Source organism: Echeneis naucrates, chromosome 16 (genome assembly GCF_900963305.1).
Source record: "Echeneis naucrates chromosome 16, fEcheNa1.1, whole genome shotgun sequence".
Lineage (NCBI taxonomy): Eukaryota > Metazoa > Chordata > Actinopteri > Carangiformes > Echeneidae > Echeneis > Echeneis naucrates.
This window is the reverse complement of record NC_042526.1, coordinates 23,178,579-23,202,854: the sequence shown is the minus strand read 5'-3', so window position 1 is coordinate 23,202,854 and position 24,276 is coordinate 23,178,579. Positions and strand designations below refer to the sequence as shown.

At 41.1% G+C, this 24,276-nt stretch overlaps 1 protein-coding gene across 8 annotated transcripts in view; it reads left to right on the top strand.

Annotated features, from left to right (window-relative positions):
* The window catches only part of LOC115056913 (pleckstrin homology domain-containing family A member 7-like), a 135,326-nt gene that overhangs the window by 22,706 nt on the left and 88,344 nt on the right, over positions 1-24,276 (top strand). Inside the window, exons 1-2 of one of the 8 annotated variants that reach the window (XM_029523705.1) lie at positions 13,215-14,148; positions 17,801-17,898. The exons of 6 other annotated variants lie outside the window; for them this stretch is intronic. Coding sequence is in view for 1 of the 2 variants with exons in the window: in XM_029523704.1 (XP_029379564.1) it covers positions 14,078-14,148 (71 nt within the window). In the remaining variant the exon portion in view is untranslated. Of the gene's footprint in view, positions 1-13,213; positions 14,149-17,800; positions 17,899-24,276 lie in introns of those variants that run through there. One more of the 8 variants, XM_029523704.1, reaches the window with a different exon arrangement.

The following is a 24,276-nucleotide window of genomic DNA, read 5'->3' as shown; positions in this document are numbered from 1 at the left end:
GAGCCCCTGAAATGAGGTCCCTAAGTCCTACATCTTTCATAGGATATTTTTTTCAACCCCTTGGATTGAACCTGAAAGTCTGCACTTCAATTGCATCTCAGTTGTTTCATTTCAATGTGGTGGCATGAAGATCCCAAATCATGAAAGGGCCTAGCTGTAAAATTCATCCATATGTACTGTAAATCTAAATTATTTAGGAAGAAGGAATAATCTTTTTAGAAACAGTGAAACACTAAAACGATTTGCTGGTTGCTGGTTAATTTGTTGATTTTACGCAAAGATTTGATATAAAACTAGACTGTAAAAGTTTTATTTGGATGCCAATGACAGACAGACATTCCATTTCCCTGACCGAATTACTGAAGATTTGCTCTGTATGTGTTCATTAAATCTGTTATGGCCTCGTTTCCACCAATTGGCAACATGGAGAAATGAAAAGCTACATCTTAAGTGAGTAATTATGCCATGATGTCAGATCACCAAAGGAGCTGTAAATGTGAATATGAAGCTGATACATTTGCACAAATTCTGAGTACTGAAGTTCAAAACTTTTCACAGTTAGTTCACTCACCCAACTCAGACAACTCAGCACACAATTCCATAAGGTGAAGGCATGATTGAATTTTTTACGACCTTGCTAATATTGTGACAAAAAATAATGAAACAACAGAAATGGCTTCACTGCATCACATTTTCTCAACCAATAACAGCCTACTCTGACTTACCCGGGTCGGTGAGTGTTGATTATATATTATGACTTGGCCCAGTCTTGGCAGCAGGATCCAGTCAACCTGAATGACAGACCCACAGGGACGGGAAAACCTTCATGGACTTTTGACAGTTCACCAGTTAACTGATGAGGTGGGTTCCTCTCTGTGACCTTGATGGACAGCCAACTATGAAAAGATGTGTGTTTAGTGAGTCTGTTTTTGTGAAAGAGCTTGAGGATGAGAGTGACGGAGTGCATGTCTTGGGAGGGGCGAAGTGAATTGGTGCCCTGTGCAGCTTTACAATAAAATAGGATTTTACTCAATTTAAGTGGTTAAAACAATTGATACCCTTAAACCAATGTGCCTGGAGGGATGAGTACTAAAACTCAGCATTAAATGGGCCACAGGGCTACATTTTTGAACACCACAGTATCTTTAATCTCTGATGTTATTGGTTCTGCAGAAATGAAGAAAATGGATTTCCTGTTTTATTATTGCTGTAAAAAACTTCCGTTTCACATTTTATCTCAACAACTCATCCTTTTATTTATGATGCCTTTTCCCAACACAGAAGATATCTCTCTCCCTCTGTGCCTGTTTTGGGGGTGGGGCCAGCTCTGTCACACCGGCCAGAAACCACACGAACACACCATTCTTAGTGACAATGGCAAATAGCATTTCATGTTAAAAAAGTGTATGCATAAAGTCTCTTAAGATGTAAGTGTAAGGTTAGAAAGACAAACAGTCTGTCAGAATTTCCGAAGGTGGCTATAGTGTATTTGGCATTTGTGATTTGGGAGCTGCAGGTGTGATCCATTTCCGTCATTAAATATCTGTTTAAATAGTGATTCTATTCTCAAACAATGAAAGCAAACTCATAATGATGCTCAACCTTATGTTTAAGGACACACTATACATGTAGGCTACTTCTCTCATCAGAGCCGTGCTTTACTGTCTCAGCTTTGACTGATGTGTAAAGTGGCTTATTACACCTTGGGTTATGTCTGCAGCTCCTGCTTCAGGCATAAGGCTGAAAGCAGCCACATGAACATTTAGCATTGACATAGTGCAGCTTTTATGTGACCTGGAACTCAGTAAAACACTGACTGCTTTTGCTCTGAGCATAAGGTCATAACTGAAGGTGCCTGAGATGAGTTCATTAACATATGCAGCCGCTCTGATCTTTTCTCAGAGGACCATGTTTACAGAAACTAAGGATTGTAAAAGGTGGTGGTGGTGGGGGGGTACAGTATTCCTTTGAATCCAGTAAAAAGAAAGACTTATTTACTCTTTTTAAATTTTATGCTACAGATACACATTGGTCTCAGTTCTTAAAATGTATGTGTCCTCTGTCTTTTAATGACCATTTGAGATATTTAAAGCAATGGAACCAAGACTCTCCTGTGAATTCAGCTTTTCCAGTATGCCTGCGAATTAAAGTCAAATATTGACCTTCACTGTATCACCATGTGACATTTCCAAACAATGGAAAGGTGATGACAGGAAGATGAGCATGTGGAGAAATCCCATATATCTACCTTAAGCAAAAAGCTTTGCTGAGCCTGAATGCTCCCATAAACACTCTTGGTCTTTGTTCATGTGCTTTCCACTACAGTGGTGCAATTCTAAATGCCTCATTACCACAGCCACCACCCAAAAAAAAAAAAAAAGCTTCATTATATCCCTGAATACTGGTTTGTGACGCCACTTAACAGATGAGTGCAATTTAATTAACAGCAAACACAGTTGTCATAAAACCTCATTCTATTTGTCCTGGCTGAGTTGTCAACATATGATTATATTTGTCATTATTGGGGTAATACCTCTGCTCAGCTCTTTGAATGTGTTTCACTTGTCTTCTGTCTTTATCTCTTCACACAGTTTAATTATTCTACTGATGGCACCTGTCCATTTGTCTCGCTCTGACCTCCCCAGTGGCACGTTTTCACATTTAAGTGGAAACAGTAAAGTTTAACCTTGAATTGATGGACTGACACTGTGCTCTTCTTCGGTTCCCGGCAGCAATTGTCTGCCATTCACTGACAGCGCCCTTTGAAGGCTTAGTGAAAGGGGCCACTTTTGGGTGGGGAGGTTAAGCTGTGTCATTCTCACCATTTAAAAGAGATTCAATGTGAATTCACTTTATCACTTAGACTAAAAGAAATGCATACAATATAATGCCAAATGATAATATTAGTTATAATGCAGAAGGGTTACAAATCACATCAGCATGAGGTGCTCTTATTTGCAGCATGTCGATTGTGATCTACAGATACCTCTGCAAACTCAGTAAGCATGATGCAAGCAAATTGATCAGTATCCTTTGTTTTTACCTCCCTTCATTTCACTAAGGAGACATTATTCAGTATAAGATAAGATAGTACTTTATTTATCTCACATGTGGGAAATTTGTCCTTACAGCAGCAACCACAGGTGTAGAAAAAAAATACAAGAATAGAAACAAGGAGTAGAATAACGAGAAAAATACAAAATGTGAGTGATGATGATGAAGTGACAATAAGAAAAACTTTCACATAGTACCATAAAAAAGTGATGTAAATGTAATTCGTCCAGAGCACGGATGTTATTGCAGCAGCAGAGAGCTGTTGTACAGTCTGTTCCTGAAGCAGCTGTTTAGTTCACCCACAGTGTCAGGAAAGTGTCAGTTTGGCCAACATCCTCCTCAATGGAGGTCCAGGTCCAGTCCAGGACAGGTCCGGCTCTTCGGACCAGCTTGTTGAGCCTCTTCCTGTCGCTCTCTGAACTTCCACTGCATAAAAGATGGCAGAGGCCCCCACAGAGTCATAGAAAGTCCTTAGCAGAGGCCTGCACGCTCCAAAGGACCTCAGTCTTCTCAGTAGGTGGAGACCACTGTCAGTGTTTAGTGACCAGTCCAGTTTATTGTTGAGGTGAACACCCGTCCAGACCTTGGAAGTTCACTGGCACTGTGTGGAGTGGTCTGTTGGTGAGGTAGTTGGTGGTCCATGCAGCCAGGTTACAGCCCACTCCAGCTTCCAGCTTCTCCCTGAGCGGTGGTCGCTGGATAGTGTTGAAAGCACTGGTCAAAAAATATGACCCTCACGGTGCCGTCAGTGGCCTCCAGGTGTGACTGACAGCATCTTACACAAAAATGCCAGGTCTGTGTGTGAACTGTAGAGGGGCCATCTCACTGTACACCGGGAGTCTGAGGTGGTTCAGGACGATCCTCTCCGTGGTCTTCATCAGATGAGAGGAGAGGACGACTGGCCTGAAGTGTTTCGGCTCCCTGGGATGCATGGTCTTTGCTATATGTGGTCTTTGTGTACTACTGTACTGTTAATAATTGGTCTCCTTCCCATAAAAGTCAATTTACTTCAAATTCCAGATTCAGAAAGTAATCGGACCCCTTCACATCATTACGTGTTTTAGGTTTAATTTTAATCATCACTGACAAATCATGAAAACATGTTTTTAGAAATATAAGAAGACATTTCCCTGTTTTCTTGAATAATCTTTGTCTAAAAAATACCTGTTGACATAAGGTGAAATTGAACAGCGAAATCTAAGCAGCTCTCTGCAAACCTTAGTGATACAATTGTGGTAAGATGCATATCAGGGCAAGGCCATGATTTCTAAAGCCTTAAGAGTACAGTGGCCTTATTGTAAAATGAAAGAAGTTTGGAATCCCCAGATGTCTTTCTAGATTTGGCTGTTCAACCAGATGGAGAAGCTGCTGGAAAGACATCTGTCTTGACAGACGTCCACCAATCATCGACTGGGTGTCTCTACAGTGAAGAGTGGTTGTGGCATCATGCCATGGGGGAGACAACTCTGTAACAGGGACAGAGAAAGGTCAGCATTAATGGAAGGAGCCAAAAACTATTGAAAACCTGCGCCAGATCAGGTGACCTGAACCTCGGGTGGCTGGGTATGTGTGTGAAGCACAGTCAACCCAACTTTGAAGTGACATCAGGACAAGTCTGACTGTCTTTGAGTAACCCAGAAAAAGCCCACATTTAACCCCATTAAAAAAATCTGTTGAGAGACCTGACTATATGGGTTCAGACTATCACCACTCACTCTGATTCAGCTTGAGTGAAGCTTCCAGCAATAATGGGATAAACCTCCAAAATCCAGGTGTGCAAAGCTCGTGAGATTCACTTGAGACTTAAAACTGCAATTGCTGCCAAAAAGGGGGATTCAACAAAGGACTGGACTGAGAGTCTGGAAAGGGAGATTGGATTATTGAGAGTTGACTGATGCCGTTTCATCTGTTTACAGTTAAATTTCCAACATAAAGTGTGTATAAAAGGAAGGGTTTAAACGCTTTCTGAAGCCACTGTAGACTAATACAAGAGGTTAAAATCCACAGATTTAAGTAATCCTACCAGAATCACAGTATCCAATACTAGAGTTCATTTACCCCAGCAGAACAACTGGAGTGGTTATGCAAATAAATGTCAAATAAAAGTTTTACAAAAAGCATTTTCAATGCAGCGTGTATTTGAAGGGCATTTTTCTTAACAACAAAATCAAATTAGTTGAAACAGGAGAGATATGAATGGAAAATATTGGTGCTTGAGCAGATAAGATTGACCACTGAAGGAGAAAATGAACCTGCTACGCTTTCTTCAGCAGAATCACACTCAGGAGTACAAACTAGCAAATACTGTCTGAAATGGATGTGTCCCCTGAAATCCCACTAATCCGTCCCCTGCTACCACAAACACATGGACTGCACATCTAGTTTATTAAAATCACTTTCATACAGGCATAGAAGACTCAATCATTAAATGTACTCTTAATTTATTCGTCATGAATGTAATACACATTTTCTGTTGTGTTTAAATCTGCTTCTTCTTTTTTCTTTTTTGTTTTCTCAGAAAACAGTCTTTGGATTATTACTAGACCTCCAGAAACAGCTCGAGAGGCAAAATGTAAAACTAGCCTTGCATGGATTTTCCTGAAGTATCCTACTTACCTCAAATGTATCTTCTTATCGATAAAGACTTAGACACACAGCACAGGTCCGCAGGTCAGAGTCAAACCAGGGATGCTGCAATATATGTCGTTGAATCCATTTGTATTCATTTTGAACATTTACATGGTAAAAAGACCAAGAACTCCAAAATGTTGTACTTCTGCTGGTGGACAAGGCAGAAACACCATAATTTGCAGTTGCCTGGTACTCCAGCTTCCTCCCACGGTCCAAATACATGTACGTTTAGGTTAACTGGAGACTTTGTATGTTTTTATATGTTGGCTGTAAGATGGCCTGGCAGTCTGGCCAGGTTGTCCCCACCCTTGCCCAATGTCTCAATCGTTGAAATCAATGAGAGATGACCAGAATCTGATGGTGCCCAGACAGTGACATGTCCCTTCAGACCCAGACCAATCAGTCAAGCTCAGAGTGACAGTTGGGGAAAAAAAGGTGTTGACTCTCAAAGTTTCAAGAACATTGATAGTCACTCAGGTTTGTGTGATGAAAGGTCTTTTGCCTGTTGTGGGTGAACTCTGCAGACTGTCTGCATGGCAGTAAAACCTCCTTGACTTTGAACATGAGCCACTTTGAGACCTGGAATGATGATCTTAAGCGTTTTGATTAACAAAAGAGGACACTCTCACCTATTCTGTCCTTCTGTGTATTAGATTCTCAGTGCATCAAGAGATGTTTTTTTTTTTATTTTTTTTTTATTTGTCTGTTTTCTTCTTCCCAGCGTGAAGTGTTGTGCTGTGTACAGATGGACCAGATAAGTATGATGCATATTGGTGTGTTATTGTGCCAGCAGCTGATGTGATTATGATTGTCTCCATCTAATAAGATATACCCATTCAAACCTTCAAACAAAAATTCCTGCAATTTCAGCATCAGTGATGCAATTATCCTTTGTGAATGTAGCCCAAAGGTTGATAGGCTGCTGTTAGATTCTATGTCTTGATGCATTTGTATAGGTGTTTTCTGTTGCAGTGGCCCAATTTCCTCAGCAGAACAGAATCATTACAGTTTGGCTCTGCAGACATTGCATGCCAATAGTATGTGTATGTGAGTGAGAAGCTTGTTTTGTCAATGAAATACAATAAAGCTACATCTAAACAGTAACATTAGAGACACTAACACTTAAAAAGTGTAACAGCTGGGCTGTGTTTCTTTGAAGTTGACTTAAAATACTGCTATGAATCACAGGTGCTAATGGCCTGTTCCCACTTACAGCTTGTTTTAACAGCGTTCTAACAAGCATACAACACATTTTTAAGGTTCTGTAAGCAACCGTCACTGCCACTAGATGTCATATTAGACCACCAGCATGTCACATCAAATAAAAGTGCTTTTGTCGGCTACACCTCCTGCCTTAATTGTGACAGAGCTGATGAAACCTGAAAAGCTTTTTTGGATGTTTTGAAGGTCTACCAGCCACCTGACATTCCAGCTGGTTGTCTTCCCAGCCAATTCGTCAGTATTCCAGTCTAATTTCTTTCTTTGTGACAGGCCTGTTTAAATCAAAGCTAGTGTGGTACATTGCAAACTGGTGGAAATATCATCATTCATGACACCGTGCCAAACCATCTTATGAAATAAGAATTAAAAAATTCAATGTGTTATCATGGAATAAAACTAATGATGCTAGGCCAGGTAAGACTAGACTAGTCTACAAATGGCACAGCTATGTATGCTAAAGGGACCATCGAAAAAAGATTGCGGATGCAATTAAATGAAATCGAATTGAGGATTTGTGAAATTGTGACACCCCTAATAAAGATGGACATAGCCGCCATGGCATCTCCTGAAGAATGGTCCTCTGCTATCGCCATTTCAGCATCAGCATAGCCCTCCCCCACCTCCCAGTTTATCTCGAAATGGGAAAAAGTGGTGGGGCTTTGTGGAGAACCAGAACTGGGGTGCACGATGGCTTGTTGCAAACATATGCACACCCACCACTCAACTCACCCTTCAATTATACAGCACTTAATGCCTTAGTACGATTCAAATGCGTGAATGGTATGAAAATGACAAATGATAACATACTTATTTCTGTTGTGAAGTTGGGCATTTCAACCTTGGAATCCGTGGAGATAAACCTTTTTTTTTTTTTTATTTTGTGAGTGGCCATTTAGACCAACTGCACTGTTTGACACTAGGAGATAGCTGCTTGCATTAATATGCACATTCTGTCAGATCAGCTACTATAACATAGTGAACATAGTTCTCTGCCATTGTTTAAAATCTTATTCTCTTCATGCAGATCATGAAGAAAGTAAAGTTTTAATATGAACACGCTAGTCTTGTTTAATTGTGTTTGAACCAATCAAACACTTACTAATATTGTCAAAATTTCAATTCCACTTTACCTCCGCCTCCTAAATAGCAAGTGTCACGAATAGGCAAGTTTTCTTGGTTTCTTTTTACAGTTTTGTTTGATTTGATGATTTTGTGATTTGCCTCAGCATCTCTGTTTGACTCCTGTTTTTCTGCTCCAAAGCATGCCACAGCAATCAGTTCCAGCAAATCCAAATCTTTCGAAGTATCTTTTGTTTTTTCATATCTCTCTGCATTCTGAATCTGATCCAGAATGTAAAAAAAAAAAATCCCTTCTAATTGTAGTGTCACAAACATCCAGACATGATGAAAGCAAAGAGCTCAGAGGAGTTGTGTCTCCTGTATGTGTGACTGAGGATTGATAAATCTGGATCAAAAGTTGCCCTGGGATATTGAGACACATGGATACACAGAAGTTTTGCATCATTCAGACGAGCAGAGCTTATCCCAAGACATTTGGGCACAATCTTGAATTATATGAGGTGGATAATAGTCCATCCACCGGGGGACTTTATCCAGCATTCTCAGTGACGAACATTTGTACCACACGGCACACAGACACACACACATAAACAGCCATACATTTTCCCTGTTGCAAAAGCCCCTCTATGGATTTATAAATATACTTTTCTTCCAATGATTTTTCTTTGCAATCTGTTCGTTTTTCATCTAGAGACACGTGGCTCATGCTGGCCAGCTGAATGATTGATCAAATCTTCCTGAGAAAACTAATATGAAGTCTCACCAGGCAGTGACTGAGCAGAGGCAGAATGGAAGAAAGGAAGGAGCTAGAGAGACTGAGAGATTAGGGCCACTGTGTCTCATTTTGAAGCATGGAAAAAAGGCCAAAATTAAACTTGTTATTGGCAACTTATTGCAATAGAAATGGGAGTAATGGCCTAAATTTAGCAGAATCTTAGCTGAATTTCATCTTTGTAGCTGTTGGTGATATTGTGAGGAGTGGACAGGTTTAGTGAGCATATGTCTGTAGAGCTTCCATATTGTATGTGACCTGTGTGTCACTTAAGTTCTCTTCTTTTAGGCTTCTGTTATGACAACAGTTATATGAGCCAATCTGAGGCGAGCCTCAGAGCTTCTCTTCTTATTTGTTAACTGACTGGGCTGGGCTCAGGATATAGCTGATTGCTTTGTTGTGACATCACAAAGTTACAGATGTGCTGATGGCTTGCTTTAAGGCTTGTACCTGTTTCTCTGTGGAATCCTTGTTACTTTCACAGTATGAATAAAAAGTAGAAAAAATAAAACACATTGACATCTCACTTTCTACAATATAGGCCCTTTAATGGATGATATGTTCACTATAGCTATATATAGAAATATTTAACAGTTTTTTTTGGGACTTCTAGGGGATTATATATGTCATTATATAACATCAGGTCCTGGAGGCTTTGCTGTTAAACAGAATGGGTTGCAGAGTTCATTTAGAACGACAAAAGTCTCTGCTATGTGTGCTATGTTTGTGCTGACGGCCAATAATTTGCTTTCAAAGAATTATGGAAAATGTTCTTAAGGTTTCTTTGAGAACTGAAGGTCCAGATGTGACCTTGACAGTGGATATAAGTAAATGGAAGTGTGTGTTTGTATATATGTGTGGGTATGTTTGAGTGGTGACTGGCGATGAAGGGATTCTGGCTGCAAAAACGCGATAAGCTGAACCACAGGCCTGATCGCACTCCTGCCATCTCACCCACTGACATAATGATTCAATATTGCTGTCAACTGACTTCAAGACGACACTTGCTGAATGTGTGTCGTATGTACATGCTCTGGTTGCAGATTGATATTTGTGCGCCTATGTGCCCTTGTGTCTGCCTGTGGTTATATGTCATCCACTTGTAATGTTGCATGTACAGGTGCATGGATGTGTGTCTATGCCTGTGCAGAAGATTGTGCACCTCTCACCTACATGTGTGTATTGTTGTGTAGGAAGAGTAGGAAGAAGCCTGAATCCTGATTAGATTGCTGGAATTAAATTTCACAACAAAAACAACCAGCAGGGGACGGACATGCTGACCTCCTCCCCTCCGTCCCTTTCTTTCTCTGTTCTTTTCATCCTTCCCTTCCCAGGCCCTCTTCCTCCCTCACTTTTGTTCACCTTCCTCTTTTTTTCTCGATCTGTATATCTCATGTAGTATTTTCAGCACAAGAAAGAGGTGTGCTGTAGTGTGATGGTGATGATGTCCCTTCAGGCTGTGCTCACAAACTCATGTCTGCATGGCGTTTGTATGACATCAATGGGAAACAGTTTGATTCCTCCCCTCACACAGTATTTAGCAAACTGTGTCTAATGTTTGTAATGAAATTACCAGTTTAACTGGTATAATATTATGAACTTATTAATCATGTGACTCTTCAGCAGGCCAGCCATTATTACTAGTCAATGATTACTTTTGATTTAATCACCTAGACAAGAGAAAACATGTTCATTTATAGATCACCTTTCAGATGCAGATAATTCAAAGTGCTTTACAAACAATGGCAATCAATTGATATTAATAATAATGAATAATTTTAGGTGATTAAAATAAACCAATCAAAACAACTTTTATCACTGCTGAATAAGAGTAAGAGACCCCATTTTAAAGGGAGTGCTGTGGGGAATGACTCCAAAGCTTGGTTGGGGTGCATAAAGTCTACCACACTGTTGAATACACATTAGATTAAATTAGATTTCACCAAAGGGAAATTTCCGATGTAATCTGTTGATCATTTACTGGCCTCCATGTTGGACACCATGGTGACTTTTTGTGTTCCTTGTTTTTCATATTGACAAATCCATTGACAGCAAAAGCACATGCTGCTCTCTTTAGTGGTACTTCTGTTGGATTTAGTGTCAGTCATTGTGCTTTTCTTGGACGGGACTTCTTGCTTGAAGTCACTTGATGATGCTTTTTAATACCAGGGAAAGTTTGTCTTGTGGGTGTGATGAATGCCATGACCAAACTTTCCCAGGCTTTGTTGTTTCTTTTTCCCCATAGCTGATTGGAAACAGTTTTTAGCAAATACAGATGCCAGAGGTTTGTGAAATGAGCCCCCGGCTCTCATTAAGATGAGAATTTTTCACTTCACACGGGACAGTGATGCAAGATGATAGTAAGAATGTCAAAGCAGGGTGTAGATGAATGAGTAGGCATGTTCCAAAGGGAAACACTCCACCAGTTAACATTCATTTTTCTATTTCTGGAAATGGAATCTGGTTCAGACTTCCTGTCACACTAATTAACAACTTTTATCATCAAATTATCAGGATTGGGGAAGTGAATGTCCCTTTCGTGATTACAAAAAGAAAACAAATATTAATTAGATAGTCCAGTGGCTGGATGCTTTTAGTTTTTCAACCTGCATCTATCTCTTTTTATCTCTTTTCATGTCTGGACTTTGACCTGCTCTGAGTGAAGCTGTTGTTTCACCAGCTTGGCTGCTGTGTCACTCTCTGTTCCCTAGGTGCCGCAGAGTCGTCCTTGCAGCAGGGTCATGCCGGTGCTTTGCTTTGTAGGGTACTGGAGTAGTCCAGCTCTCCGGGGAGAGAGCGCATTTCTGTTAAGCTGCACAGAGGTGACCCCTCACCTGCAGGTCTCGTGTGCTGATTGGGAGGTTTGAGTCAGGCTGTGAATAACCTGCTGTGGATGAAAACAGACCAGTCTGTGTCTGCTTTTAGCTCTGCTTTCTAATCATGGTTTTGGCTTCTCATCTTGCTATTGTTTTCAATCAGGGCTGCATAATATGTAAAAAAATAAATAAATATATAAAATAATCACATTGCGATTATGTTGCCAGAGTTTGTGTTTTCAATGAGAATGATCTTATTTATATCACAGCAATAAATTATTTGGACACACTTTCCCATTCAAAGGAATAGGAAAGTGTGTCCAAACCTTTGACTGGTAGTGCATATATATATATATAGTCTTTGTACCAAACAAAATGTTGCTTTATATCAACCAGGGAGCCGATAGAGGACAATCACCTCTATAAAAAACATAGCAGCTCCTCCAATGTGGATATTGCACTTGAACATGTTACAATTTTGATTACATTTCCATCAATTGTGGAGCAAAATTCTTCCTATACTTTACCTGCTCTGTTTTGCATTCTCTGTCTTCATTTATTTATATAATCTACCTTTTCCAGACAGGCTGTGTTTACAGTCAATAATGTGACTTTGACACATATTCTGTGCAACTTTTAAGCTTGACCAGGATCAATAGCAAGATAATAGCATCTCTATTGTATCAATGAATATGAGGACATGGCAAGGTTTGCAAAACCACCTACTGATGGTGGATGTCTATGACAGTGTTTGTGCAATGATTATAATATGTCATACAATGTTGCACAGATTAAAGCAAAAAACAGAGTCGAACTATATTTGCAATACATAAAAACACATATCAACTTAAAAGCATCAGAGTTTTTACTTGTGGAGGGGGGAACTCTGGCGGAAGGTCTTAGAGCCAAGTGGCAATTTTAAGCCTTGAGTTTGTAACTAGGCCTTTGCCATCTTGATATATTTCAAATGAGAAGACTTCATGTTAGGATGTGAAGACTGAAAATCATGTATATTCAGGAAGACTTGAAGCTATAAACTCATTTGGAAACTTAATGAACCAAGTGAGAAGTAGGGCACTTTTCCCATAGACATCAATGCAGCCTAAATTCCTTTCAGAACCAGAGGAGTCACCCTCTGATGCTCATTAGATACAATGCAGGTTTAAGGCTCTTCAGCAGTGGCTTCTTCTTCTCTGCCATCAGTTCACCAAACCAGTGTACTCCACATATTTAACTGTCATTATACAGTCACATACACATGACTAGTTTGGCCAGGACCTGGTGTATATTTAAAGTGTCCTGATGTAAATCTGTTATGATTTGGTGCTGTGCAAATACATTTGATTAGAAGCTTTTTCATTATGCTCATTTTCTGTTTTCCTTAAGTCAAATTTTTATCTGCACCATCCTCCGTGTATGCACTCTATCGTTGGATAGAAACTCCTAAAAAAAATCCCTTTAATTGCATTGCAGCGAAGAAAAAGCAGCTGCGGAGAGGACAGCATTGTCTCTTCTCTCTCTCTTCCTCCTTTTGGCGGTGTGTATCCTGCCAGATTCGCATGAGGTGGGAAAAGGAATGCAGCTCTGCTCTGTTCACCTCTTCCTCATTCTCTCATTCTTTCCTCCGATACTGTCACTCTCTCACCTCCTCCCTCTCGCTCTTTCTCTCTCTCAGTATGCTCAGTCTTTCAGCTCTGTGCAGCACTGTTGTTTCGTGAGGCTGGTGAGCCGGTTGGGAGAAATAAGCGCTTGTGCCGGCACCGGCTACCTCAGAGATGAACTAAACCCAACTGAGGGACAGGGGGACTGTGGATTTTAACCTGCTGCTGTCAGGAAGAGAGGGCTTTGTGGCACCCATGAACTTTGGAGTTAATGCATGGCACATGTGGCTGCTCATATTCGGCATCAGGGATTGCTGGAGAAAAAGGAAGTCTCGGAAATCTGCAGCTCATCTTGAACAAGGTCTGGGAAAAACATTTGGAAGTGTTGAGCTAAATCACTGAGATGTGAGGTGGCATGACTAAAGATACAGCTCTGCAAGGTTAACCTCAAAGACATCTGTTAGACCTGATCACACCTGACGGGAAAATGACCGGCTTCAGGCAGGATTGAAGGAGCAACCTGTGATGTCAGACCTCACCTGGGGCCGCCGTCTGGGACTCTGCTGAGTAGTTGTATTGTCTTGTTCAAGGGAGGGAGGGGGGGGGGGATGGGGGTGGCAGGAGGAGAGACTTAATTTTCATGTGTGTAAACAACACCGGACGTGATTCAACTGACTTCATCCATCCCCCCTCCACTCATTTTCTCAGCAGTCCCCGCTCTCAAACCCAACACCAGCATTCTCTTCTCTCTCCATGGACCCGTTGGGGAGACGGGATTGCTGATTAATGTTACTCCCAGTGGCCCAGGTCTGATTCCACGCCAACTAGATAAGAAATAAAGTGCAGAGAGAAACGGCGGCAGCAGCACTAATCAACTGTCATCACACTGAACAAAAAGCACCATGTGGAATCAGTCTGGGTACTGTAACCACATTCCTCACGCTGGATATCCCTTCTACCATGCACCCTGCAGGTAAGCTATCACAAACTCTGTCTCTACTTTAGTGCTGTCACGTTTCTCAGCAACTTGTTAAAGCTACCTGCCTTCTGCTTTGAGGTCAAGCTTTAGTTGATTCTTCTCACTGGGCTATAAATCAGTGTATTTATCATGTCTGGTGATGACATTGATTCTCATCGTTTTTAACTTAGGTGTCCTTCTGGGGACCATGAGTGGTCTGCTATCTTTATTTATTCATTTTTTTTGTTCTCTTCTGACATTTTGGAAAGTCATTCTTTGCTCACTTGGACAGTTTTTGATCTTGTGAGTCTGTCTGTAGGCAAAGTAAGACAGATGGCTTTATTACTTCCCAAAGCAGATGCTGTTAGCAAACTGGTTTGTCTGGAATGAGGTTTTAACCGAACCTAAAAACTGGTTTAACCATTGCAGAATAATAGTCGGTGAATAGGCAGGTTTGCTGGTCAATGTAACAAAAGACTGTTATTAAGATGTTGCTGGAAAACACTCCCACAGGAAAGGTGTCTCCTGTCTTAAACACTGGATTCAAACTGAGATTACATAAGGTTTTACTGGACCTCTTCCATTATTTCCCTGCCCCCCACAACCTCCTGCATCAGTAATGACATCATTACATTTATCACACGGTTTCAGATGTGACCCAATCTGAAATGAACACCATCAATCCTCATTCCCTAAGGGCAGAACAGACCCATGTCTATGCCTCTTTCTGTTAGATACTGTAATAGCCTCCAACCTCTAACACTCAGCCACCAGAATACTGATCCACCACCATTAGTTACTTGTAAAATCCTTTTGTGTATAATAAAGAGATAATTTAAACATGAATTGTATCTTAAATTATAAACATGTAACTGTACAAATGATGTTGGGGCAAGTTCACCTATGAAATCTAAAGGTTTGGTATTTCTGCCTTCTTTTTTATCTTTCTCTTTCTATATTTTGCTCATCATTGTGAGATTATAGTTAGTAGTGGGCCTCTCTACTGGAGGAGGCCAGAGGGCTTTAGCTGATGAGTGAGTCATACCGTAGACCACTGGGCAGGTCAATGACCTGTCAGATCAGCCTGCTCATGGCAAAGACAGTGTGTGGTATAGAATACCCAGGAATCCAGGAAATAGCCCCGAGCTCCAAAACAAACCAACAATCAGTATTCCACTCCCACTCCAATCTAATGGTGAAGCACTCTGACTCAAACTGAAAATTTCAACCTGTATTCTAATTCAAGTCAGTTTTGCCTTTTTGCTGCGTAAACACGCTGTCTGGTGTGTTATAGATGCAGCATCTCTACTGGATTGATGTTTGTTAGATTGTCTTCTTTTTTTGATGCTCACTTTGGACTTTTAACTGTTTTGCTTCAGTGTCGTATGTTCTGTGTTTCCCATCTTGATTTTAATCCTCAGGGGTTGCAGTTTCTGTTCACCTGCACATGTTACATATTGGAAGACTGATTGCTGTGTGAAATATTTAAGTTCTTCACCACACGTTTTAAAATTTGGAAAAAAGTGCTGATTCATATTTACTTTAATGTGGTTTTTCCAAATGGACGGTATGTTCTATCCACCACTTGCTTGTGAAAGGTGAAACAGCGGTGCTTATCAATACGGTCAACACTCAGCCCCAGTGAGACCCAGACTGCCTGCCTGCCTGAGTTTTTTGACCACAATAACTGACTAGAGGTCTGCACGGCTGCATAGTCCTTAGCACTGTTGCCTCACAGCAAGAAGGTTGTGAGTTCAATTCCTGCATGGGACCTTTCTGTGTGGAGTTAGCATGTTCTCCCCATTCCTGTGAGGGTTTCCTCCGGGTATGCTGATTTTTGCTCACCATCCAAAGACACGTTTGGGTTAATTGGTGACTCTAAATTGTCTGTAGGTCTGAGTGTGATTGTGAGTGGTTGTTTGTCTCTGTCTGTATCTGCATGGTGACCTTGCCCTTGTCCAATGTGAGCTGGGATTGGCTCACCGTGACCCGGAAACAGATGAATGAATGGATGAATAACTGACGAGATGAAACATTACAGAACAGTTAACACAGTAATTTGTTGGTAGTGTTAATTAATAGTAATATTAGTTGTTTGCTGTTAACTGCAGTGGCTGAAACAGTGTCAGCAGTTACACCAAGACTCGAGACTTGCAACTAGAAGATACATGACAACGTACACTGTCGTAAGCATCTTTATTTGTTTGTGTTCTTTCTCCCGTGCTTGCAGGCTGACAGCATTTGCTCGTGTTTTGACTTCTGTTATATAAAAACACCATATGGTCATAGCTTAAAACTTAATTTTCATTATATATAAAGTAACAGCTACATCTCACCAACAGAAAAATCCTTTATGAGAAAGAGGATTGCACCTGAAGTAGATCCTTGTTTATCTTAGGAGGACATGATGGGGCTTCAATATTTTGTCACTCCAATAAAATGATAATGTTTTATTTATGAGCCTCTTTCTAAAGTGTCAAAGCAGCCTTCATACTATTAAAGCTGCTTTATTAATAAATGCAGAAAATGAAATTGCACGTGCGGGATAGAAGCATTGGCAAGATAATGGAGCGTGCTCTCTGAACTCAGTAAAAGTTCAGTGGTCCTCCCTCAGGCCGCTCCAGTTAATGATTTCCTCACCTGTCAACAGATATGTCATTGGCGCCTCCAGTTGGACTCCACCTCCATTCTTTGCTTAATCTAGTGCGTTTACATTCAAATATTAGGTTGCTTGTTCGCAGTTTGCAGAAACAACAAACCAAGCTCTGTTGTTTGGTTCTGCTAATCCATCATCAGTCAGCATGATCAATCAACCACGGAAGCTTTAGGTGAGTGTGAAATCTTAACGAGAGCCTGCGTGTTTGTCTATTAGTGTACATTCTTTGTGTGTGTGCATGCATGTGGTGATAGTGTGGCAGGCTGGCAATTGAATTTTGTGTTTTCTGTTTGGGTGTGTCGACTGTGTTTATCCTATTTATGAAAGCTATCAATGTAGCGGAAACATTTTTAACAAGTGTCACAAATTCTATTGCATGATTTTATTTCACAGTAGAGATGTGACCTTATGTTGCATCATTTACATACTGTCAGTTGTGGTATTTACAGAAGGTACTCACTGAGTGGAGCAGAGAAAATACACAACATTGACAGAGTGACATGACGACGGTCATGACATAGAATCAAACAAAGGTAGACACCCCAGAGGTGTATGCTCAGTCTGCATATGCTGTTCTGTGTGTGTGTGTGTGTGTGTGTGTGTGTGTGCGCGCGCGCATACATGCACAGGACTGTCAGTCTCATGATGGCTCAGAGTTGTAAATGGATTAGGGTTGGTGGCACAGCAGGGGGTGCATGGAGCAGATAGTGTGAAAGCCTTCTTTTCATTCCTACACACATGCACACACTTATTCGCACAAAACCGAACACACACATACAGTACTATACTGTGCTTGTTCTTCCACTTTCACAGTCTTTCTGAATGTAACTTCCAAGAACTCATAATTGCCTGTGTTTTAAATTAAGAGCTACATTTAACCTCACTCAAATATTTAGATGGCAAAGAGAGTGTGATCAGCAAGAAGGAAATCTATTAGAGCTGTGCCATTTGTGTCATCTTTACTTAGGGTCATGAAATAAATTTGTATAAAAGGATTCCTTTCCCTTTCAGCTTTCAGTGTCTGACATCATACGAAGTGGAAAAACCTGTGAGCAGAGTGTGAGAGCTAATAAAGGGACTGCGCACACTGTAATAGGAGAGGTTGTAAGGTGAGTGTGTGTGGCATGAAGAATTAAAATCCGTCCTGCTGATAATTCAGAGGAGTCTCACATCACAAGCCAAATGTAACATATTTGGTGTGTATCACCAGCTTTACTGTACAGTCCGTGATTTCAAGGAACACAGACTGAAATATTCTTACCCAGTATGTTGTGGGCAAATAGCCCAATAGTTTGTGAGCTGCTGAAACTTGTTTTTGTAAAAAACAACAAGCAAACAAGCAAAAAAAAAAAAGAGAGAATGTGTAGGTGAGGTGGAGTGAGGGCAGGATTGACCCACTCCATCCTGACTATCAGGCAGATCGCTGCCTGAGCTCCAGTCAGTCACACTGCAGCCATGCCCTAATCCATCCCCTGTATTATGGTCTACTTTCCCCTAAATGGAACCATTGTTTGATATTCGAGACTGAGACCACCAACTCATTAGGAAAATGTTTTTTGAGGGAATAAATCAAGTGAGTAGAGCTGTCCCCTGATAATCATTAGATAGAATGCATGTTTAAGGTTCTTGAGCATTGGCTTGACTTTACGGCTCAGTGCCTGGGTGTGCTTTTAAAGTTTGTGGTTCTGGATAAGAACAGTAGTTTGTACTAAGGAAACAGCTGAATATATGGCCTGAGGCAGAGTAATTGTTTGCACCATGCAGCCAGGAACTAGAGATTGTGCCAATTTCACATTACTAACCAGATGATGACTGAGAGCATGGCTTATTTTTGGACACAGAAAGGAGGAAAACAAATCTCAGTTGCTTAAATTAACCAAAAATCTGATAGCAATATGTGTGTGTGTGTGTGTTTGTGTGTGTGTGTGCGCGTTTGGGGGGGGGGGGGGGGGGCACAAACAGACTTGAGTTGAATATTTCACAACACTGAAACAGAGAGCTAGCATTGACATATACAGAGAAAAGGACTCAGTAAAAGCAACTGACCAAGCATCTTATCTCATCTTGTCAGTCTCCAGCTACAACTCCTCCTCTAGTGGTGGCACTTGGCTGTGGCTGGAGGTTTGATGCCACTGACAAAATGAATTCCACATAAGTCATGCTCACGGAGGACACCCTTATGTCACAAAGTGTCCGACTGTCACAGCAGCCCACTTGGGCTGAACTGTATTAAGGAGAGGCAGCTGTCATGGCTGTGGTTTCCTCAACAATGCGGTTTGTTTTTGACAGCGGTGCTACAGTCGGATGGTGAGTTCACTGTCGGTTTTCAAAATACAGTCAGAAACCACAGCCAGGCAGCTGTCTTGGTGTCTTATTGAACAGGAAAATGAAAGTGACTGACAGGGAATATAAGAGGATATCACATGTTGTAGTGACAAGACAGACCGTATAGGAAGAAAACAGACACTCAGATACAACCAGCTACTCACACATGCACACATCACAGCAACGCAAACCCTCAGAGCTTCATTATGCAGCTAACTCCTCATTGTTGCTTGACATTTACTGTGTTCATATGAGGAGGATATGGTTGTGTCATATTATGGAATGAAAGAGCCACTGATCAGATGAACAGAAAATTATTCAACACTTCTTATTCAACAATCTTTGCATAAACCTGCCAAACATTTGCACTTCTCGCTGCTCAAATATGAGGATTTGCTATTTGTTGGTTATGTTTTGGGTTTTTTACTGTGGTGTTGAAACTCATCTGGGGCTCAGTCATAGCTGTTTTTCTTAGACTGTATGGATGAAGCCTCCATGACACCACCCAAAGGTTTCTGAAAACTGTTGGGGTTTTTTTTTGGTGGGGGGGTGCTTTCATGAATTTGTTTCACCGGCAGGAAGTGACAGATAGGCCAGCAGGGAGTTAGGTGAGAAGAGGGGAATGACATGCAATATAGGTCCCCAGGTGGAAGTTGAACCTAGGATGCTGCAATGCCATGGCGTGCCTGCTAACCGCTCAACCACCCACACAGCCCTGGAAACCAGTTTTGGGGCTCAGAGTGGGCTGCTCTGCTGTCGCTGTTGTGGCAAGTCCTGTACGGGCCGTACTGCCAGCTAATCAACATATGAATGTGGTGAATGCCAGTTTGTGACAAACTTACTCTCACCCGCCGGTCGCTCAAAGCAATACACCCACAGTTATCCAGAACTGTAAGCTGTTCAATACTGACCAGAGTTTAATATGCAGTATAAATCATGCTTCACTTTCTCCACCATGTTTTCAGTTTTTGCTGTCAGGCTGCCTCAGCCATCCAATATCCTTATTAGCTGATTCTGATCGATCACATTATATTCCTTTAGAGCTTCTATAATTTTATCATATTATGCAGGCCTACTTTAAACATGAATAAAATTCAAACAGCTGACTTCTTCAAAAATCACCCCACATGTTAATATTTGAGTCTATGTGGACTGCTTTCATGGTCATTTGAAGAACTGTGGTTATTGGCTCCTCATTGCTCGAGGTGTTGCTTCCATTTTGAAGAACGAATTCATAAATAAAAAAATAAAAAAATTGTTGTAGCTTCAGTTGTGTTATCATTGTACATGTATAAAAATAAATAATTCTGATTTAAAAAAATATGAGGATCAGTAGCTTGATACTGACCCAGTGTGTGAATAGAATCAGGTTTTTATCAGTGTTTTATTTGATTTTGAAGTTACACAAGAAGCATTTATATCAGTTTGACAAGATGGATGATTAAGACGGTTCTCAGGAGAAAATCAAGCCATTTGGCATTTTGGGAACAATCTGACTTAGTTTGGTATTGCGTTGTTGCTGTCCGATGGAAAGCTCACATCTCCAGATTGTAAGTGTTTCAGTAATGGCCTCATTAGTTTAGGCCTGTTTTTGTTTTATATTAGTCATAAAGCCACAGAACTGCCAGTGGGAGGAAAAACGTAAACCCAGAATTCAAATTAAAACATAATTGACACTGCTGACATTTTTTTCGAATGTCATCAAATTTCCCCTGTGCTCATTAGTCAGATTAACTCAGTTTACACCCAGTATATCCAGCTCGGTCAGGGTGGTAAATTAGCCTGAAGTTCAACCTCATGAGCTCATTTTATATTCTTACACGGGACACTTTCCAAATGTCATCCTTGTTGTAATGCTAGACCTGCCTCATTCATGAGAAGGGGGAGGAAATAATAACAAGCAGAGTTGTTTTTGCTCTGAGCAGCAACATGGGAGAGTTCACTGGAGGTTTGGAGGCTAAATCCTGTCCAGAAAAGCTGCTGGTGGAGAGTGTAATCTTTTTTTTTTTTTTTTAAGTTAGTTTCATCAGCTGTAGGGTTAGTGTGTGTGTTGTGGCAGGAGTGAGAGGATCAAGGCTGGAGGATAGAAAACAGCTGTGGACGTGAACAATTTGAATTACAGTGAAGATGAGAAGCGTATCTTCACCATACCATGAAACTGCACCTAAACTCTCGCTGGGTATGGGTTCATTAGAGTTGAACGGTACCATGCAGATGGTGGGACGGTAGCCTGGAGGCTGCTGGCTTCAAAGGCTTCACATCTGTTGATTTTGGCTGAACTGGAGAGGCGCAGAGATGCTGAACACTTGTTGGGGAAGCGTGGGCGTCTGTTTGGGCCTTGGCCACAGAAGGTAGGAGACACCCGAGTCAAATATACTGTCACGGGAAATATCAGGAAGCTTTATTATAACATCTCAAATCATTATCTGAAATTGATTGTTCCTTGAACACATTTTTCTCACAAGGATTTTGAAGAATATCTTTTAAATGTTTCACATATTTTTATATCATTCTCATTTTACTGAGCTTTACCTCACTGCTTGTGTGCAACCACTGTAAAGTGATGTGCCAAAGCGCCACTCTTTGGTTTATGTCTGTAAAAATGAATCCCTGCAGTAAGGAGGACGACACACAAAAGCTGAGAGCGTTGGCAGGGTTCATGGTACAGCCAGACTGTGTGTGTGTATACTGTATATATGTATACACGCACACACACATAAAACCAATATTAATGTAGAAATAGACCAAATCCATTATTAAGGAATTGATTCCTTTATTGAATGTTTCATATACACGTATGTAGATTCAAATTCAGATTCAGAGCTCATAGTTGTTGACTTCATTTTTGTCAGAAATTTTGAAAGGAGGTGTGTAGAGTAAGCTGGAGTTCAGATTCTGGATGTATGACTCCTGGTGTGTAACACTGGTTTTGTGACTCAACGTGGGGTTAGCGAACTTGAGCGTTTTCTTTTTGCTTTGATGTTTCTGTATGATTTAAAGTTCCAATTCCTGATGATATTGGGATGATATGTTAACACGCTCAGGAGAAATAAGACTGAACTGTGTTTCTTCTGATGAGTGTGTGTGATGGAGTCCATGCTCTCTGCAGATCTAAAGATGTAGTTACAAAAGAATCATTCCCCTGCCTCCACCCCAGAGCTGGAGCTTTCAGATACCAGCCTGCCCCCTGTTCTTTATGTATTTGTCTCTGAAGCATTCTGAGTTTGACAATCCCTCAGGTCTCACGTTATACTCCAGCTGGCCCAGTCTCTGTGGGCAACACAGCTCTAATCCCTGCCTAATCTGAGAATCAAAGAATCCACTGTACATGCCTGAAGTGGTGGGACAGTGCATTAAAACACACACAGACACACACAGGTTACACACGAAACGATTTCCATCAATACTCAGAGAGGCTGTGGTGTGTCACTTTGACTTTGACGTACAGTAATTGTTTTGATGCTAACATAATGTTGTAACTATACCACTGAGTAAAGTCAGTAATTTGGCTTCATTACCAAAGGATGGTCTGTTGTTATGTACATGATCATATCGCAATGCAATTAATGCACTTGGAAAAAAAGATAAATATTGTTAAGTTGCACAAATGGAACAAAACTCCAACATATTTCCATTGCATGTTTTTCACTTCCCACATTGGCAGCTCCAAATGAGAAGCCCATTGCCTGGCTTCAGTCTCTGCAGGCTTGCTAAGGGACGCGTGGGCTGGAGCAGAACTGGAGAGATTCTCCTCAGCGCAGACCGGATTCCTCTCTGCACTTCCTAATGAGACATAAAGTGGCGTTTTACACCTGCGCTTTGCCCCAGACGCCCATACTTCTGAATATTTCAGTATGGACATATGAAGCTTCAGGAGGTTTGAACGACCCAGAGATGGATCTTATTTTTAGTTCCTAAGTTTCTCTGCTGGGCTCTAAAAGTTTTTTACTGTAGTTTACAAGCACACTTGCTTCATTGCTTTTAAATGCTGCTGCAGATCTGTGTATCCCTGGTGGCGGAGGAAGACTTCACGTCTTTAAAGCCCAGCTTCATTGAAGTGATAGACCATGCTGGTTTAGTCAGCAGTGAAATCTAACACTAATAAAAGCTCTGGCTAGTTGAACTTTGACCCATGGATCATTTTGGATTTTATACTTTCTTGTCTGATGTAATCAGATGCTCCAAATCTTGGTTGTATTCTTCTGCTGTTTTTGATCTTGTCAGTAGAACTGACTCATGGATGAAAGAAATATTTCAGAATCTTCTCCATATTTCTAACAGCCTCATGTTGCCATTTCATGAAATTTATTTCCTTGTTCTCCTGGTTCTTCCACTCCTCTCCCTATGGCTGACCAACTGATCTGGACAGTCCTCTGTATCACCTGCACAGGAATATCTGAAGGGTCCATGGTCAGTGTCGCCACAGAGACAGAGCTCACAAAGTGTTGATAGAAGCTGCGGTTTGCAGGGGGACATAGATTTATGGCTGAAGTGTGAGCTGAAGATGGAGACAAACATGTCTGAAACAGAATAAGTGTTGTCTGGTATAGTACATTTTGTTCAGTGAGATCAGTGATGTTTTACTTCTCACTGCTCAACTCATAGGTGAGATGCTTAACTTCCTATCAGGGGGTGACACTCAAGTTGATTAAATGTGGCGCGGGGGGGGGGGGGGGGGGGTTGTTTACAGTCCTGCTGGAGAGATGGTAACCCGGTTACAATTTACAGCAATCCCCTAAACACATCACATGCAATCACTCCTGCTAGATGCTAGCTGTACACAGAGTAGCCTGTAATCTCACAGACAGGTGTGAGGCCAGCAGATCTTATTTAGTTTGAATAGAGCTGTTAACATAAGCTGTTCTAATGTAAGATTTATTGGCTCTGCAGAGAGGAGCCCTGACTTCTGGAGGCTGCACCACGTGCCACCAATCCAAAAGTTATTCAGTGGTCAGCTGGCTGCTGCAGACAGGAGAGAAAACACAACAGCATGCCCAACATCATGTTCAAAATAAAGGAGCTATCAGAGCTGCATATCTGTACATAAAGGCTGAACTATTGGAATTTCTTCGCCATAGAATGTGATGTCACTAATTCTGATCACCAAGTTTAGCACTTTGTGTTACCTGAATGAAATGTGGGAGCCAGCAGACTGATGGAAT